The 18765-nt window shown below is 53.6% G+C and overlaps 1 protein-coding gene across 2 annotated transcripts in view; it reads right to left on the bottom strand.

Moving 5' to 3' along the window:
- SLC7A1 (solute carrier family 7 member 1) overlaps positions 1-18765 on the bottom strand; it is a 55317-nt gene that overhangs the window by 21575 nt on the left and 14977 nt on the right. For both annotated transcript variants that reach the window (XM_089899689.1, XM_022574574.3), the window contains exons 3-12: positions 14791-15174; positions 11558-11716; positions 9717-9891; positions 8000-8121; positions 7295-7517; positions 6432-6571; positions 3779-3881; positions 1825-2042; positions 1432-1598; positions 601-709 (exon numbers count right to left, since the gene is read on the bottom strand). In XM_089899689.1, the coding sequence (XP_089755815.1) occupies positions 601-709; positions 1432-1598; positions 1825-2042; positions 3779-3881; positions 6432-6571; positions 7295-7517; positions 8000-8121; positions 9717-9891; positions 11558-11716; positions 14791-15160 (1786 nt within the window). In that variant the 5' untranslated portion in view covers positions 15161-15174. The remainder of the gene's footprint in view (positions 1-600; positions 710-1431; positions 1599-1824; positions 2043-3778; positions 3882-6431; positions 6572-7294; positions 7518-7999; positions 8122-9716; positions 9892-11557; positions 11717-14790; positions 15175-18765) is intronic.

The following is an 18765-nucleotide window of genomic DNA, read 5'->3' as shown; positions in this document are numbered from 1 at the left end:
CCACTCCCGCAGTCACTGGGGCTGGGAGGTTTGGCCGCAACACGGCCTGGAGGTCACCGCTCTCGTCAGTGGCCCCGACCGGTCAAGGCCAGTCTCCCGGGCATCGGCCCCCGGCCTCCGACACCACACAAGGAACCCGGGTCCGTCTCTGCAGCTCCTGCTGTCAGAGGCCCAGAGAGGGGCCACGGTCGGTGCTAAATGGGGCCAGCACCCACAGGGTGACCCCCCTGCTTCCCACAGGCCCAGCCAGTCCCCGCGGCCCAGTGTTTGGGATGGACAGCAGACTCACGGGCTCGTTCTGAGAATGTCAAGCTCTGGCCCGAGATAACTAGTTCAGACAAAGGCTTTCAAGTTATCTAAAAGGGAAGGGAGGACCCACAGCCTACCAGGAGTTCCTCACTGTCAAGAGAGGAAACCGCTGACTACGCGTGTTTTCGCTGTGTTTTGAAATCTGAAACGGGGGCGGCTGGAGGGCACAAGCCATCAGCCAGTAGCAGGGAGGACGAATGAGCAGCTCAGCATAGGCTGGCGGGGCTGGGGACCTCCGAGAGTCGCTGGGACATCACGTGCTGGTCACCTCGAAACCCACAAGTCACGTACCTATCAGCATCCACACTGCAAACCGGACCCACGTGCCTCGGTCCAGCTGCATCATGAGATAGACGTTCACGAAGATGCTCAGGACTGGAAGCACCGGCAAGAAGGGCACCTGCAGAGACAGGAGGCGGAGCGTCAGGTCTGACGCGATGGAGAGGGCGAGACAGACGGCGTCTGCTCGACTCATTTAGCGAAGCTACCCAAGAAAGGAGCGCACCCGAGGCTGATACAGACGGCCAGGTCTACGTGGCGAGGGGCTGAGTGCCAGTCCCCAGTCCCGTACCCACACCCCGTCTCCCAGCACACACTCCTATCCCCCCAGCGCACATCCCGTACCCCCAGCACCCCCCAAATACACCCCCGCAGGCAAATCCTAGTAGGTGGGAGTTTGTTCTACGCTACTAATCGCCCAAGTGAGCTGTCGTCTAACTTCCCCTCTTACTCTTCCCCTGAAGGGGCCGGAAGAGGGGCTTCTGCTTTATTTCTAAGGCTGAACTACCGTATTATGTGTAGAACCTAAAAATGCAGAAGCCCTGGTCATCCCCAAGGCTTGGTGATGACATGCGATCCACCAGGGCCAACGTTTATTTATGAGAAGCCCAGAGGGCGCAGGGCGCTACCCCACCTGAGAGCCAGGGCCCGGCCTCTCTCAGCAGGCGCCATCTGTGCCCGGGAGCCCCAGGCTCACATCCCTCGAGGCCGGCCAGCGAGCACCTCCCTCCGCCCACCCAGGCCTCGCAGAGCCCAGGCAGGCAGGGCGGCCTCCCGGCAGGAGCGCCAGGCTCACAGCCTCCCGGGGGGTTCCCTCCAGCCCGGTCAGGCCGAGCTGCTCACCTTGAACGAGAGCTTGGTCTTGCTCTCGGGCTGCCGCCAGATGATGGCTGTGACCACACAGCAGAGGAAGGCGGAGCCCACGAGCATGAAGACTGCCCACAGCTCCCCATTTACCAGGGCCCCGTTGCCAAGCACAGCCACCATGCAGAAGGTGATGACCAGCAGGGCTAAGAGGGAGAGAGAGAAATGCACTTCAGTCATTTCCCAAGTTCCCACACACAGATATCCTCATTTCTCCCCAGAACCCACGGAGAGGGAGGCTCCATTTCTGCAGGCACCCACCCCAGTTAGGACAGAATAACTGACGTCACGGTCCAGGGCAAGTGCGGCTCTTGCCCACCCCCGTGGATAAGCAAGACCCCAAACACCGCACAGGGAAGGGCAGGCTCTTACCTATGAGGCTGGTTGAGATGTTCACAATTAGCCCAGAGAATTTGGAAGGCTCTGTATTTTGCGGTGAGAGCACGGTTTTCAGAGAAAATTTTCCTGCTTCTGGTAAAAAGCCCATCTGGGAATCGCTGGTGCTCACCAACTCATTCTGGTAGACGGGGTCGAGCTCGTCACTAGTCCTGGCCATCTGGTATACCATGTTAGGCTGCTCCGGTTGGTACCTGTGAAGCAGCAGTTTGCTTGACCGCCGTGTTATGTGCTTTAACTTAACAAGCAGAAGGACACACACTAACTCAAGTTCTTAGTAAGCCTTCAGAGGTAAGCTGCCCAGGACACAGGGCATAAAACGGGAAGAGGGTGATCAGAATGATACATTTTCCCGCAAACAGAAAGAGAGGAGGAGACCCAGGCCTCACCTTCTGCTCCTACCTCTCTGGGCAACACCCTCCTTGGTGTCTCTGTTATGAGGCAACTTGACCTCCACCATGAACCAGCCCAGAGGAAGGTCCCGAGAGTGTCTCTTGCTCTGAAAAGTAGCACTGGCCCTTGGATGCTTAAGATATTAGGCCACTTCCAACAAAACTATGGCTGTAAGGGGGCTAACAGCACAGACAGAAATAGAAAGCAATTACGTTAGGACCCTATCTGGTGCAGAGAGCCAGAGAACTGTGTCTGCAGTCTGATGAATTCGAGAAACTCTGTTTGCAAGACTTAACTGGATCAATTTATTTTAAAACTCCAAGTGCCTTGGAATAAATAACTCTATAGAGCTGGGTGAAGGACCATGATTTTCAAGACACAAGCCACCCGCAAGTGAAACACTCATTTTAAATGAGGCTCCGTATCTTCCCAGCCAAGATGATCAAAGGTCGGATCCTTCCCACCCGCTTTGCAAAACGGAGCGCTCTACGAATTATTCTGCATATAATCTAAGAGCGAATATAAAGATATTTAACCACTTTTTTCACTGACTCACTCATACAATACCATTCGGTCTGTTAAGACAGTGGGGTGGAGCTCAGAGAGATTTTAGCACTGAGCTCTTGGGAAGGAAGAAGGGGTGGGAAACTAGCAAACTAGCTCTAGCTGACTCTCCAGAGCCACTACTGAGGCTCAAGCCAGGTAATTAGCTGTAGAGCACGTTAGGGATGGAATCAGTGTCCTGGCAAGTGTAAAGCCCTGAGAAAGTGGGGGGGGGGGGGCTCTCCCCAGGTGAGCACACGGAGCACCTGCACGAGTATCTGTTGTCATCATGTGCCCTTACCTGGGGTCGTTCCTGGGAGTGAGAAAGCGGAGCCCTGTCTCCCAGAGCAAAGGGGAACTGGAGCAGGGGTGTGCTTGAAAGGAGGGGCACCGAGGCAGCGGAGGACCCCAGGACACCAAGCCTCGGCCCAGAACTGCTTTATTAGGGCCCTCCACGGGGCTGGCCCGGTCCAGACAGGACTCCAAGCCAGAACCGGGAGAGTCTTCCTGAACATCGTTGGCTACTCCGGGACCTGTAACGGCACTCACTCCTCTGGGGCCGGTGCACTGCTGCCACGGAAGCATCACACTGACCCACGTTTCACAGGTCTTGGATTCTCCCAATTCCCACCAGGGCCTGACCCCAGTCCTCTCTGTCCCAGAACCTGGACCAAATTGAAATCGTTACCCTAAGCCTTCAAAAATTCTGATCCAAGGATCCAGGCCCAACAGTCGGGTTGATAACCTGTCTCTACCCTCCCAACATCTAGCCAGGAAAATCAGGGCCCATGAGAGAGACAGGTGGGGCCACCCCGGACTCTTCAGGGATATTCTCTGTAACCAGGCTTTCAACCACCAGATGCCACCCTCTCCCAGGCGGGTCCCAAAGGAGCTGTCCGCAGCCTAAAGTTTACACTGTATAAACCACTGACACAAACCACTAAAAAGAAGGCTGGCAGGGTGCCTGTCCTGGAACCCAGAAAGCCGTACCTACCGTAAGACCAACACACAGGCAGCCACCAAAGAGTAGGCCAGGAGAGTGCCAATGGACATGAGATCCACCAAGTCCTTCAGGTCGAAGAGGAAGGCCATCACACCTGGGGAGGAAACGAACGTCAGGACCGAGCATGGCCCTCCACAGCCAGCCAGAACCACAACCCACCTGCGACCCAGGCTGTGTGAGGCGTGCTGCTTCTACTTTCCCCCTCGCTCTCCCTGGCCCTTTCCATGGAAAAACACTGTGACTTTGCTTAAAGGGGAGAAAAGCTCAGGATTAACCATGTACGCAGCTCTCAACAGACAGTAGTAACAATTAACATTTATATGGAGAGCACTTCCATCAACAGGATCCCTTTTGACCCTCATGGCGATCTTGCCAGCCATCCCTACGCTACAAATGGAGAAAGTGAAGTTCAGACATGTTGAGAGACTTACCTAAGGTCACACAGCTATTAAGTGGAAGAGTCAGGCTCTAAGCTAGCTTCTTATGGCTCTGAGTCCAATGTGTCTTCCCCTACACCATGCAGACGCACAGACAGACATGTATATCTATCCATCCCCCCATCCACCACCCACCCATCCATCCATCCATCCATCATCTACCCATCATCCATCTATCCATCCATCCATCCGTCATCCACCCATTCATCCCTCATCCCTCATCCAATGGCACTCGTGAGCATGCCAGTCACTGGGTGCTAGGTATGTGCCATTGAACAAGGCAGACCAGACAGCCGCTGGCCTCCCCAAGCATTCACCGGAGACTCGCATCGCAGGCAACAGTGGTGAGGAGGCGGCTGGGGGCAAGTCCACTGCCCTCAACAGAGGATCCTAACCCAGAAGATGGGCGTGGAAAGCAGTGTTATTCCCAGACAATACAGTCCCTTCACCATGACCCCACTTCAAGCAAAACAAAACATGCATGCTTCTTTGAAAATCTTTTGTAGATTTTTATGAGAATATGCATGTCTATTTATGTGGGTATATGTGTCAAGTTTCCCATTTAAAAAATAACTTGGCTGGATCTACTTTGGGATATTTTCAAATCACATGCAATCAACACAAGCTGAAACATAAACACTAAGCCGTAACTTTTCCACAAATATTTCTCAAGCCCACACAGACCACTGCAACTAAAACAAATTCAAATTGAGGCTAAAAAACAGAATTAAAGAGCAGTGAGGCCCTTCTGGATAATTAGAAGAGGATCCCCCTGTGTGTGCTACAAATGCCTACGCTCCCACTCAGAGGAACTCGAGCCAAACTTCTTCCATGTGAGGTGATTTTAGAAAACTAAATACTTATTTACCACCCCTGCCAAACAAAAAGAAAAAGCAAACCCCTGGTTTGGCTATGTGAGTACTCTACAGTCACTTTAAACATTATAGTTTGATGTCCCTTAATCAGCACAGGAAGGAAACTAAGGCCAGTCTTCAATACAATCAAATTACAAGTAAATACTGAAAAAACACTATTTCCAATTCCTTAATCCCTTAAACATACTGGTCACATTTTGACACATGGTGCCCCTTAATCTGCCCACTGCAATCACCCTCAAGAATGCAGACTCACACAACAAACGTGTAAAATAAGAAAAACTGGCTTTCCCTCATTGTATAATGTTAATCCAAAAAGCTATACGCACACGTTGCTAAGGGCGTAAATGCTACTAACAACAATTCACTCTTTAAGATGGTCATGCGCCTCACTCAAGGCTATTTGACAAGTTCCTGTGATACAACTGTGACTGGTATCATGTGTCATCATTTACCAAGAAGACCCACTGCTCTACTCATGGGCTGGAAGGAACCAGCCATTTTGGCCCCAAAACAAACCAGGAACCAAGAGGCAAGCTCTGCACTCACCGGGCGAGAGCATCCTCACTTTACACCTCTCTGAGCCTCCGCTTCTCATCTGTGTGCACCTGCCTCCCGGGCTATGAAACGCAATTCAAGGAGGAAACATAAAAAAAAAAGCACAGTCTCCTTGCGGGGCTGCCATGGCTTTCACGGCACACACAGAGCTCCAAGGGTTCTCTAGCCCCCGGCTCTCATCTCTCGGGACTGTCCTCTTGGCGAGGGACCCAATATGCGGTCAGATCAGCCTCCTCTGGACCTGCCATTGTTTACAAACTCAGGGCGAATGGCTCCACCAGCCACACCCTCAGTGTCCCCTGGGGAATAGGTGACACGCTTTATAAAGCGTCGATCATAAGGGATTCTCACTTCCCAGAGAATTCACAAGCTAAGACACACGGATGGTGAATTTCCAGTACCAACAAAAAGTCACTTGGTTTGTACCGTGTAAAATGTCATCCCACCAAGGTCTGCTCAGGGACATTCAGAAAAGGGGAAAGACACCGGGCTTTGAAGGAACAGCGTGTATTCTAAGCTCTGTCCAATGAAACGATAACAATTAAAAAATTCAAATTGTTTGAGAATTCCATCACATCCTCTGTAAAACTGGCTTCTGCCTTTTGTCAAAAAGGCACTTAGTTACCTTGAAATAAACCAGGTACAAGAGTAAAAACCCGAAGTTGAAAGAGACCAGTTACAGTGTCTCTCAGACCAGCACAATTCAAGATATTTCCCTAGGGAATAATAACTCCACTGTTAAAAAATACTGGCATGTGAAATTCCGGTTCTTACCAGCAATGGCACCTGAGGTTAACGTGGCGATTATTGGTGTTTTGGTCCTATCGTTGATCTGGGCCAAAAATTTAAACAGCAGCCCATCTTCAGCCATGGCATAGATAACTCGAGGCATGGGAAACATGGACCCTAAAAGGCTAGATGAGAGGAAAAGCAAAATGCATCCATAACATATCTCATGGGAATAAAGGCACCGTAACGCACCATGCGTGTTTACCACCGAGGAGAGGCAGCTGTCTCCAAACTGTGAAGCCCGCACCTAAAAGACAGGGACTCAACACACCAACCCCCGGAAAAGCACTTACTGCAAAGTCTAACAGGAACGGGAGACGTGTAATGTAAACTAGCGTGGCAGCTAGCCACAGTTTTATGGAAGAGAAATTTTGTATTTATTCCCGTGATTATTTCTAGCTGAATCAAACGGAAAATAAAAGCATCGCTGCATTCATGAGGGATTTCTCTGTGGTCAATCCGTTTTTAGCAAATACTTCCTGTGTGTCCAGGCCAGCAGAAAACATCAGAGCAAAGTGTTTCTCATTAAAAGGCACGTGCTCCCCTTTTCAAGGTAGCCTCTGCTTTATGGCCAAACTAAGGGCCAAAAGACAGCGTTCACAGAGGCGGCCTGGTCCAGTGGCCACAGATGGGGACAGAGAACCAGGACCTTGCTGAGTAGACGGTGCTAAAATGTGGGCTTCAGGTTCTTCGAGATGAAATGTCAGTAACACAAACAGCCCTTGGGGTGACCGACAGCAGCACGAGGGGAGAAGCCACACAATCGGGGCTGGGGTTTGGCTCTATTTCAAGGGACGAGAGGAATATTCACAGCAGACCCGCCTTCCCGAGAGTTTCCACTTCCTCACCTGGTGGAAAGGGCACAGAGGGAGCCGATGGCCACTGCGTACTTGGCGCCCTCCCAGCCCACGTGCTTGAAGGCGTCTGGCAGGGGGCTGTCCTTGTCCAGGCAGAAGTAGGGCATCATGAGCGTGAGGGCGGCCGACACCCCGAAGTAGGCGACGAAGCAGATCAGAAGGGACGCAACGATGCCCACGGGGATGGCCTTCTGGGGGTTCTTGACCTCCTCCCCTGCAAGGAGCAAGGGGTCAGCCGGGGGGCTCGGGACCACCCCACGGCACGCGGCCCTGTGGGGACCAGGGTCTTCCCCCAGCACCACAGACCACGACCCCCACAAGCCCAGGGACAGTGTTCTCGGCCTTTACACTGATGGTCGGCAAGGAACACGCGGGAGGCCCGGGAGCCCGGCCTGTTCAGTCACCAGGACGACGGTGTTTTTAGCGGCCCTATTTCTCCCGGAGGGCGCACAGGTCTGCAGTCAGCCGCAGCTATGCCATCCTCCCGGCCCGCAGGGGACTGGCGGTCTCGTTCAGGGTGCCGCTTCCCGTCAGGCCTGCCACTCGGGGAGCGGTGAAGCGGAAGATTAGCAGGAAGGTGCGCACGCACACAGTACTCAGGAGGGAGAGCGCGGCAACGGGCACACACGCACACCCAGGAAAGGAAACAGCGACCTGGCCGGGTGGGCCCGGGTGGGCCGAGGGTGGCGGGCATACCTGTGGTGGCGATGCAGTCGAAGCCCACGAACGCGTAGAAGCAGGTGGCTGCCCCCGACAGGACACCGGAGAACCCGAAGGGCATGAACCCCCCGACACCAGGTTTCCCCTCCTCCGTGTCACTGGAAGAGAGAGCCACAGTCAAGGGGCCAGCGCCCGCTCCGTGGTCCCCAACAGGAGCCATCCCAGCTGTCCCCCCTGCGGCCGGGCCCCCCACCCGTGGTGAACAGTCCTGGGACAGCTGTCACAGCCACCACACTCCTGGGCGACGGGCCTCCCTGCTTTTCACGGCCAGGGCTGCAAGGGGCCACCAAGCCCTTTCCAGACGCCCCGGCTAAATACTGATTTGTGTGGGGCAGGGACCGCAAGGCAGGGTGCCCGTCAGGAAGGGGAGGAACCGGCGACCGCAGCCTCTCCCCCGGGACCCCCAGAGCACGGCTCAGCTGCCCGCCAGGCGCGGCGGTTCCCGCCCGCCCGGGACCAAAACGCAAAGTCTTGCACGTTTACCAGCGGCTCATGTCTGAAAACAAGCATTTCCAGAGATGCCGCGGTTGGAAAGGGTGAACTGTTTCGGTGGAGAAAAGCCGCCCCTGCCTCCCGTGCGCCAGGTGAACGGCGCGGGCGCCCGTGCGGGTGGGGCGGGTCTTCCGGATCCGAGTGCACTGTCCTCACGCTCTGTCCCCTCGTGGGAGAGCTGGGCCATGCCTGTGCCCACAGCCCAGATGCAACCAGGCGCACGAGGACGGCGTCCTCGAGGCTGACGGGACAGCCGGGCGGATGATCTGGTCCCTGAAAGCCAGTGTGTGGTCTCGCTGGCCAGCCCCCCCCCCCCCCCGCCCCCGACTGTTCATTCCAGGACCCGAGACATCATTTTAAAGCCACTGCACTGTTAGGAAGGTCTCTTCATCAGAGCAGTTTAACCTTTAGCCACAATTAAAACAAAATGAAAACTCCCCACTCTCCATCCTAGGACCCTAAAATTTACCTAAAAATCTGACAAAAGAGATCAGAAAGTCCCGTTGCGATGTTTGGCTTTGGTTTCCTGGATAAGATGAGCCTGTCGGTAAGGGTGCACCTAGAGGCCTGGGGAGCTGGCCAGGCGCCTGCCTCCGGCCCTGGGTGTCCTGAGCCCCAGATACGGAAGGGAGATGGGGCCACGGTCTCTCAGGGCTGACGCAACACAAGCTGAGTGCGAGTGAAAGAGATTATCATAATCGCATTCTGATACTTCAGTAATTCTGAAAACCCCTGAGAAAAGCCCGTGAGAAAAGTTCCACGTATTACTTCTTTGTTCTAGGGCATCAAATAGGAAGGCATTTCAAAATAAAGTGGCTCCCACCACGGTGCTGCAGAGAAAGTCTTTTCTGAAAGCAAAATTCAGAGCTTGATCATGAGGGAAATATGAGGGAAAAGGGATTCCTGAGTGAGTCTGACAATGAGCCCCAACCACGCACAATTCTGGAATTAGAATGAGGACGCTGCTTCCCCGACACCTTCCTTAGTCACACAGTGCGCAGTCAAGTACCAGGAAAGAAAACTTAACCCAGACTTCAAACAAATCAAACACCCTCAGCTACCTGACTGTCAAAAAAACAACTAAATAATAACAAAACATTCTAGTTCAAATTACACTAAAGAAAAAAGACTCGTATTGTCATAGCCGACGGCATCACCAACCTCATGACTGTCACACACTCAGAGGCAGAGCAACACTCACTTGTTCAGGCAGAGGTGGCCAGATGTGTTCTGGAAATCCTCCTCCGTGAGCTGCCAGTTTTTAATGGATCCTTTCACAAATCCCGACACCATGATGAAGCCCAGGACCAGAACGTTGATACACGTGAATATCTTGTTGACCATGGCTGACTCCTTCACGCCCAGGGTTAGAAGTCCTGTAAAAGCGTGTCAACAGAAACTCTCTCTCAGTGTGAACCTCGTACCAGGCACGTCCTTCTGGGATGGGGACGGGGACGGGGACAAGAGGGTGACTTAGAAAGAATCCAAGCAGCGTCAGACCTCCGAGGAGGAAATGGGGCTGAATTAATTCTCATCCTAGAGGCAGGGATCAAAATAACCAGGGTCTGAGGGGGCGCTGAACAAAGCCATCAAGGCTGGCCTTCCAGATCCCCTCTGGACTCGAGACGCCAGGCCAGGGGCACCAGCAGAGGCAGTGACGTGTCAGCCAACGGCCCCCGAGAGCAAGGCCCTCCCTCCCCCAGGAGGAAGAGAGCCCTCCCTCTTCCTGAACCTCCATCCCCCAGAGCCACCCTCGGGGGCAGGGTTTCATTTCCTCCAAGAGACACTTTGCTCGGATTCTCGGGAGGGTGAGAGTTTCCCAGGAGAGGAGTCATGCACTCACTGCTAGGGGGCGCTAGCAGTGACAGCCACCTGGGCTGTGGGACCCCTGCCACGTACGGGTCCTCCTGGGACTCAGCGCACGGAGAACAACGTATAAGCTAGACTAGTGCCAGCTTGTAAACTCCGGACAAAGACGACACCGAATGATAAAAACCCACGGGAGCCACATGACACCACTGCCGCAGGGCACGCTTCTGTAGTGAACTCTCGGCTGGGCGAGAAAACAGGCAGGGAAGGTGCCTGGTGACATGTGACCACTGACCTGATTGGAAACTACTGCCCTGCCGTGTAGGTCTCTCATACGTTTTAAAACAAAAGACGCTCTACGTAATAGACTGAATTCTGAAAAACAGGCATTAGGACAGAATTGAGCAATTCATCACAGGGAATGCTTCTCCGCTGCGTTTGGGTTCTTCAGCGTCCCTCCCTCTCGTGTTTATGAAAATCTCACTCGTGCAGACTTAATTTCTGATACATGTCCCTGCCAGCTGGACCAGAAATACTGCTGAGACTGGCCTGTGCGGAATGATTTCAATTATGTGGTGTGTAAAATACGGCACGTTGTTTTTAAAACCCATCCAAGATTTTCTAACCTCAAAGGAGAATTTATCTGCATTTCAGCTTAATGTTTATATAAACAAAACTCCCATCCTAGTGGCTGAGACTCGGATAAGTGTCACTAAGAAGCCGCCATCAGCTGCGTTCAAGCCATGTCTGCGATTTTAAAATTCCGTACCAGCAACTTCGTGGTGAAGCTTATTTATTTAAAGGGTGTTTTGCCGGCCGTTGGGTGTAAACCACCCGAGCCTTCGCCAACACTGAGGCCCTCATTCCTCCACATCGCCCTGGCTGACAAACGCCAACTTTCCTTTTCCAAGTAGTCATCCGCTGACTGCAAAGAATTTGTATTTCTGTATCAAAAAGCCTGCAGCATTAACAAAATCTTATTCCACAGTTACGCAAACACCTGAGATTCTCTTTTAATTAAACGACACGTAACTCGACCGATTCAAGAGGTCAATCCTACGTGAATCTCTAAGAAGCCATTTTGACAAAAAAGATGTCTGTTATCAATTACAAAAAGGAGAAGAAAATGGAGGGGTGGGAGAAAGAGAAAAGGAAGAAAGCAACTTATTGGGAGCCTGTCCTGCACCTTGGACCCCTCGCTCCAACCCAGTACCTTCTGGTGTGTGGCTTTACCTGTTAAGATGAGAATTATGATCACGGCAAATATGTCCGGGTTTTCGGCCAGCACCCCGGGCGCGTTCAGGGCCATGTGCGTCCGCGAGAACTCCCCGATGGGTTTGCCAATCAGCTCGTCAAACGTTGCACTCCAGGCTCTGGCTACGCTCGAAGTACCTGCCACGAAACACACCGTCAGACGAAACTGAAGGGAAAGAGTTAACGGAGCACCTGTCACCAAGCTCGGCACCGGCGGCACTCACGTAGGGATCGCAGCCGGCGCACGGGGGTCCCGCGGCAGCCGCCGGACCCCGGGATGTGCTGACTCGGAAGTGAGGGTCAGTTAGTGTTTGCAGAGACGTGAGAAGTGGAGCCTGGCAAGAAACCCGTTTTCCATCACAATCAATACGACGTGTATAGCATGCGTTTTGAACGTACATGTAACTCAATTACAATAGAAGTCTAACAAACTAATGTTACCCTGAGCACAGAGAGGCACTCTGACAGTACTGAGTTCTACTTATTTGATCTCATCCGACAAGAACTCCTGAGCGCGAACCGTCCAGGTGACTTCACGACCCACTCCTGGGCTGCAGTGAGCAGGGGCCACGCTCCTCAGGAAGCGCCTCCCCTAAGACCCCAGCAGCAGAGCTGACAGGCCTGCCTCCCGCTGCGGCGGACTAAGGATGGCGGCTCGGGGCTGGCTCCACGTCAGCAGCAAAGTCCCTGCTCACCCCTGCCTCTGCTGCTCCGGGCCCGGGCGGGCTCCGGGCCCGGGCGGGCGCCACCTGACGCGGGCCGTGGCCCCGAGGGTCTGCCCGACGTGCTGGATGCGGCGTCCAGCACCCCAAAGGCCAAGAGCAGCTGACTGCTCTCTCTGTCTCTTAATCTGAATAACGGCACTGCTTTTCCAGCAATGCTTCTCGGGAAATGTCGCTAAAGTTCCAATATCCACAAAAAGTTTCTTTATCTTCAAAGGGGGCCCTGCTGGTGACCGTGGTCTGGATCTTCCACAGAACTTGGCCAGAGTGACCTGCAGGACTCCATTTCACCGTCTGGCCTCACGCTAAGTGTTCTTCCAACAACTCAAAAAGGAAACCCCATTTCTTCATCCCGAGTAGCCAGCCTATGATGAGTCCTGTCCTTCGAGGCCACAACCCAGTGAAGAAACAGGTCACTACCTCTCCTGCCCAGAGGCCAGCTCGCTGCCAACAGGGCTGCCCAGCTTTTCCTGCCAGCCTACCCCTCCCCACCCTTGAATCGTGGCTTTTAAAAGAAACACATTTGATAGAAAAGCTTGCCCTTGCTCAGGAGGTGAGGCCGAGAGCCGCCTGCAGTAGCACGGGGGTGCGTCTCACACGACAATACCACTCCGGCCAAGACCCCGTCGTCACCTGCTGGTCCAGAAGCTGCAGGCGCTTCACGTTCACCATTCTGTTTTATTCGCAGGTAAATCCTCTGGAAACATAACGGCCCCTTTAAAATAGCTGCATTCCCACCGAGAGGCTGCAGCTTGTAAGGACGTGTATGGTTGCAAGTTTTGGTGCTGCACTGAGAAAAACGTGATTAGGAATTTTATTTTCCAACCCAGAAGAGTAAGCTCTCGGCAGGTGCTGGAAAGAAAGGGAGGGTGTCGCCCAGGGAGCCTGGTGGAGCCCAGGCGGAGGCCCAGCACCACACACGGCTTCCCAGAGGACGGGCGTGGGAGCCAGCGGGGCCCACGGGGTTCAACTCATCCCACGCCCCGGTTTTCTGATATCACTTCAAAGAGCTAAAGCAGAACTGGAACAGTTAGTGGCCATTTGTATTATTTCTGTCTGCGAACCGGCCACTCGTATCCTTCAGTTATTCTGACATTCACGCGTTTGTTTCTTTTAAGTGGATGTATTCAGCTTCGGCTGTAATCAAAATACAAATAACATAAAGAGAGTAACACTGAAACCTATCGAACAGAGAAGACTATGTTTTTGGTGTTTTCGTTTGTTGGTTGGTTGTTTCTAACGCTGACGCCAAGTCCAGAGTCGGCAAGGACGTGAGGAAAAGGGGCCCTTGGCCGTCAGGAGGATCGCAGGCAACACGGGCCTTGAAGATGCGCAGGCCCACTGACCCAGACCTTCTGCTTCTTAGACCATTTTAAAGGAAAAAGCACAGCTTTATCTTTTTTATGCCAAAGTCATTAAGTAATTTACTATTTATAACAACAACACAGCTGGAAACAATCTAAATACCCCACAAAGGCACCCAATCAATTATCTGTATATAAATCTATATAATGGTACATCATCAAGAATATTACTGTGGGGCTTCCCTGGTGGCACAGTGGTTAAGAATCCACCTGTCAAGGCAGGGGACACGGGTTCGAGCCCTGGTCCGGGACGATCCCACATGCCGCGGAGCAACTAAGCCTGTGCGCCACAACTACCGAGCCTGTGCTCTAGAGCCCGCGAGCCACAACTACTGAGCCCGCGTGACACAACTACTGAAGCCTGCACACAGCAATGAAGACCCAACGCAGCCAAAGACAAAATAAATAAACTTAAAGGAAAAAAAAAAAGAATATTACTATGGAAAAATAACTAACGCTATGAAAAATGTACACTATATATTGTTTTACAAGTACAGAGACACGCTAGACAGAAAAATATACATTCAGGTTCACAAAAATATTAACCGTGTTACATCCCTAAACTCTGTGAACGGGGGTGACCCTGCTCCTCCACGGGGTCTAACGTTGAGCGGGATGCCGGGCACAGAGGAGGTACCTGATAAACGTTCGCTGAAAGGATGAATGAATAAGAGAATTAATTTCTCCAGGTTGTCAGAGTGGGTAATTTCTACTTTCTTCTTTGTGCTCTTCCACATTTCCTAAATTTTTCTGTATCAGTGATGTATTTACTCAAGTAATCAGAAAAAAAATACTGAAAGAGACTACGTCCTTTCTAACTAGATACAAACACCCTACTGATTCTGTGTCTGTCGTGCTAACAGGACTGGCCTCCTTGCTGGCCTGGCTTGTCCCCACTAAGGTCATCCCATGTACTTGATCATTAAAAAGCAAGGGCAGTGATGCCCGAGGGTGGCCTCCGCCTTGCGTTAGAGGAAAAGGGAAACTGTGTAGCAGTTCAGCGAGGCGCAGGTGCCGGGGAGGCGCCAGACTCTGTGTGTCTAGGGAGCCAAGCGGGGCGCGGCCCATGGCTGGGGTGGGAACAACCGAGGCGGCAGGGGGCAGGCTCCGGGCCTCCCGGACCTACCGATGATGTAGGAGAGGATGAGGTTCCAGCCGGTGATGAAAGCCCAGAGCTCACCCACGGTGACGTAGCTGTAGAGGTAGGCCGAGCCTGTCTTGGGGACCCGAGCACCAAACTCGCCGTAGCAGAGGCCGGCCAGCACGGAGGCCAGCGCGGCCACCAGGAAGGAGATGACGATGGCGGGCCCCGCGTTCTCCCGGGCCACGGCCCCGGCCAGCACGTAGACGCCGGCCCCCAGCGTGCTGCCCACCCCCAGTGCCACCAGGTCGAACGTGTTGAGGCAGCGGGACAGCCGGCTCTCCTCCCAGCTGCAGTCCACCACCTTCCGCCGTAGCATCTGCTGACCAACACCCACCAGCACCTTGCACCCCATCCTGCGGCTCAAACCTGCCGAGAGAAAGAACAAGGTGTGTGCTTCAGCATCGCCCCGCTCTCACCCATCAACCCCCTTCGAAGCGCAGCACGGACGGCGAGGTGCTCCCGTGTCGTCATCTACAGCTAAGGCCTCGCACGTCACGATTCCACGACCCGCGGTCACAACACCCACCCACGGCTTCCCGGTCTCAGGCTTAACCAGCGGGAGAAACACCCGGAGGCCCACGCGCCGGCCGACTGGACTCTGGTCTCTGAGCCTCCACACTGATTTCAGTTCTTAACCAAGAGGCTTCTACGGGCAGAAAGAGCACGAGAGGCACACATTAAGGACGTCGTTCCTGCCCTCAATAATCGTGCGATTTGCCAGGAAAAGCAAGACGCCATTCCAAGTGGGCTGCTGGGGAAAGAAAACCAAACCACATTTTAATTTAATTATTAGGACCCAGAGGCCTTGAATAGCAATGACAATGCCTTTTAGAGATCCTCCTGGGATCCTCTGAGACGGCAGGGGTCAAGCCATCTCCACTTTAACACAGAGTTAGGTCCAGAGCAGAAAAGCGTTGAATTACTAACAAGGTAGGGCTCCTTGTAACCGTCACTACTCGGGGAAGCACTTCTCTGGACCAAAATGTTGGCCCAACGTGCTATGTGATGCACTCCTGATCACATGCCAAGAGGGGGCCCCCGTGCACATATGGCTCCCGGCCTCCGACTTTCACACGGGACACACCCAGTGGGGGTCCCAGGATGCCACCCACACCGTGAACAGCATCCTAGGCCAGCATCCCAGGACAGTGATTTAAACGCTGACAGACACGGCCCCGGCCAGGTGGCCAAGGTCGACATCAACAGTGACAAGTTATAGTTGACCATATGATGTGATAAGAAGGGCCTTTACCTCTGACAGCCTCCTCCCCAAACCCATAAGCCCAGGCTAATCCTGAGAAAAAGATCAGACAAATCACAGGCGAGGAACTCTCTTCGAAACACCTGACCAATCGTCAGGAGTCATCAAAAACAAGGAAGGTCGGAGAACCGTCTCGAGCAGGGGGAGCCCAAGGAGACAGGACGCCACACGTCACGTGGGAGGGGATGGGATCCCGGAACAGAAGGAGGATGGCAGGGAAAAACTAAGGCGGTCTGAATAAAGTGTGGACTTCCGCTGTATCAGTATCGGCTCGTTAATCATAACTAAAATACCACACTAGTGTAGATGCTACCAGAGGGAAAAGTGGGTGCGGGGCACGTGGGCACGCTCTGTACTAGCTTCACGGCTCTCCTATAAATCTATAAACGTGTGCTAAGATAGTTTTCAGACAACAGCACGTGCAGAGATGAGCTATCACCATGACTTTTAGCTACTAAAAATTCATCTTTATGATCCATTGGTATTTACTGACCTACCTTTGCTGTAAGCAAGTCACTGGAAAGCAAAACGGTCTCAATGGAGACGGCAGGTCCAGCCAAGTCCACACCCAGCCACCTGGCGCCCTGGACCGCCCGCCCACACCCTTGTGGCCCCGCCCCCACCCAGCCTCAGGCCAGGCCCCCGTGGGTCATGTCACTGGCCAGCTCCCGGTCACAGAGGGACCAGTGGATGGTCCTCTCTGCCAGGCCAAGAGGAGAGAGAGAGTTTCTCAAGACTCAGTTTTTAGCTAGAGTGGGCAATAAACTCATCCGATCCGACCTCCTTCTCGTAAAGACGAGGGAAAACAACTCAGACACCCAGTGTCAGACAGGGTCACGAGCTCGGAAGGTGCGGGGGTGGCTCCACATCTGGGTCTGGCGTTGGCGGGGGGAAATGATATCACCGTCAGTGAGGTGGGGAGGAAGTGGGAGGAAATGAGGGAAGAAGACCTTGTTAGCGGAACAGCAGTGGAGCAGGAAAATCACAGACACAGGGGCTGATAAGAGCTGAGGGGGCAGGGACAGACCAGGAGACACGCAAAGGAGCAATGGCGCCCGGGGTGTTTCCGGCCACGCACTGGCCAGCTGCCGATGCTCGGTCAGGCAGTGAGGACCTGGCGGGGCTCCGGTGCTGTCCGGGGAGCCCAGGGTGCGAGTCCTCCTGGGCCTGCCTTTCTCCTTCTTCCTCCCAGGATTTACCTGGATTCATTCAGGTCAGGCTGTGAACAACAGCAAAGCCTGTAATAAACCACTGCTTGGATAACAAGTCAAAAGGGCAGATGCACCATTTCAACACAACCCTTTAGCAGAAGAGGAATGTGTGAAGATGCAGCACATAACTTCTCAGCATCGTTTTGGGGAGGGAGGGGAGTATTTTAAGCAGCCAGGAACCTTCAAGGGAAGCGGGGTGTGAAAGCTCCCGATTACTGGCGTTGTTTCTAACTTGGCTGGTAAATGGGACTGACATTTAGAGAGAGCGCTGACCTGCTCGCGTCCTCTCCTAGATGTAGTTGTTGGTTCATAACAGACGGATTCTCTCCCCTAAACCAAGTGCAAAGCAAAGACAATGCAGTTAAATAGCGTTTTTTTTCCCTCAGCTTCACAGAGGAAAGTAACCCCAGGGCCCGGGAGGCACCTGCCTTCCTCTGAACGACCAGACACACGGTGCCCTGGGCTCTTTGCAAGGGCTGGGTCCACAGCGCACACGCCTTTCCAGATGTGCTGCCGTCTGGAGCAGAAGCAAGAGCTGCTGGAGTGACCCGACGGGGACGCCTGGCGAGGGGCACACTGGAGCCTGGGGACGCTCTCCCGAGAGCCCGGTGACCTCTCGGGAAATGACCCTTTAGGCCGGAATGACCCCCCTGGACGCGCAGCTGCAGTGCGTGTGCCACATGCCCCTGGGTGGTATCACCGGCACAGGCGGACACCCTCTCCAAGAACCCACTCACTAACCCTGGGGGGGCCCCCGCACCATCTTCAAAATAAAGGGGGCGGGGCATCAAATTCCGTAAACTTAGACACAGATTTTAGACACAGGTTTTCAACCGTATGTGAAAGGGGCTTCTTGGTTGAGACCACAAACCGAGACTCCAGGGAGGCAGTGGACTTCTGAGCGGGGACACAGCGCCCCCGTTTCTCGCGAAGGGTCCTGGGCTGTTCCTCCCTCACAGGAGCCGGAGGGAAGTGCTCCGGGTGCCAGTGGACGGGAGCACAGGAGGGCCCGTTGGTTTCACCTCGGTTACTTCCTCGGTGCTCCCCGCTGTCTGGGGAAAGGGCAAACCCAACTCCTCTGGAAGCCACTGGGACAGAAACACAGCTGCTGAGGCCCAGCGCTGAGAAGGAGGAAAATGCAAGTGCGCCGTCTGTTTCTACTTTCCAGGGCGGGAGCAAATGAGATGCTCGCTAACCTTGTTCAGGTTTATTTTAAAGAAACGTCCTTTCTGTCTCCTTGGGAGTCGTGCAAAAACCGTTCTCCGGGTGGCATCGCCTGGCGGCATTTCGTACACATTACGGCGCGACTCACATTCACGCCTGGACTCCTAAGGTGGGCACTCAGCCAGCAGTGAGACCAAATGAAACTTCCGTGTAAAACCCATCTAACCACGTCAACAGCGGCAACGTCAGGGTCACGCGGACTTCCTGCTGCTGGGATTTACGCAGACAGTCACCAAATACTTTGAAAGGATTATCTGGAAA

This window comes from Delphinapterus leucas, chromosome 18 (assembly GCF_059928025.1).
Source record: "Delphinapterus leucas isolate spDelLeu-1000000601 "Yukka" chromosome 18, BTC_Dleu_Yukka2, whole genome shotgun sequence".
Taxonomy (NCBI): Eukaryota; Metazoa; Chordata; class Mammalia; order Artiodactyla; family Monodontidae; genus Delphinapterus; species Delphinapterus leucas.
The sequence above is the reverse complement of the archived record's forward strand: the minus strand, read 5'-3'. Positions and strand labels throughout refer to the sequence as shown.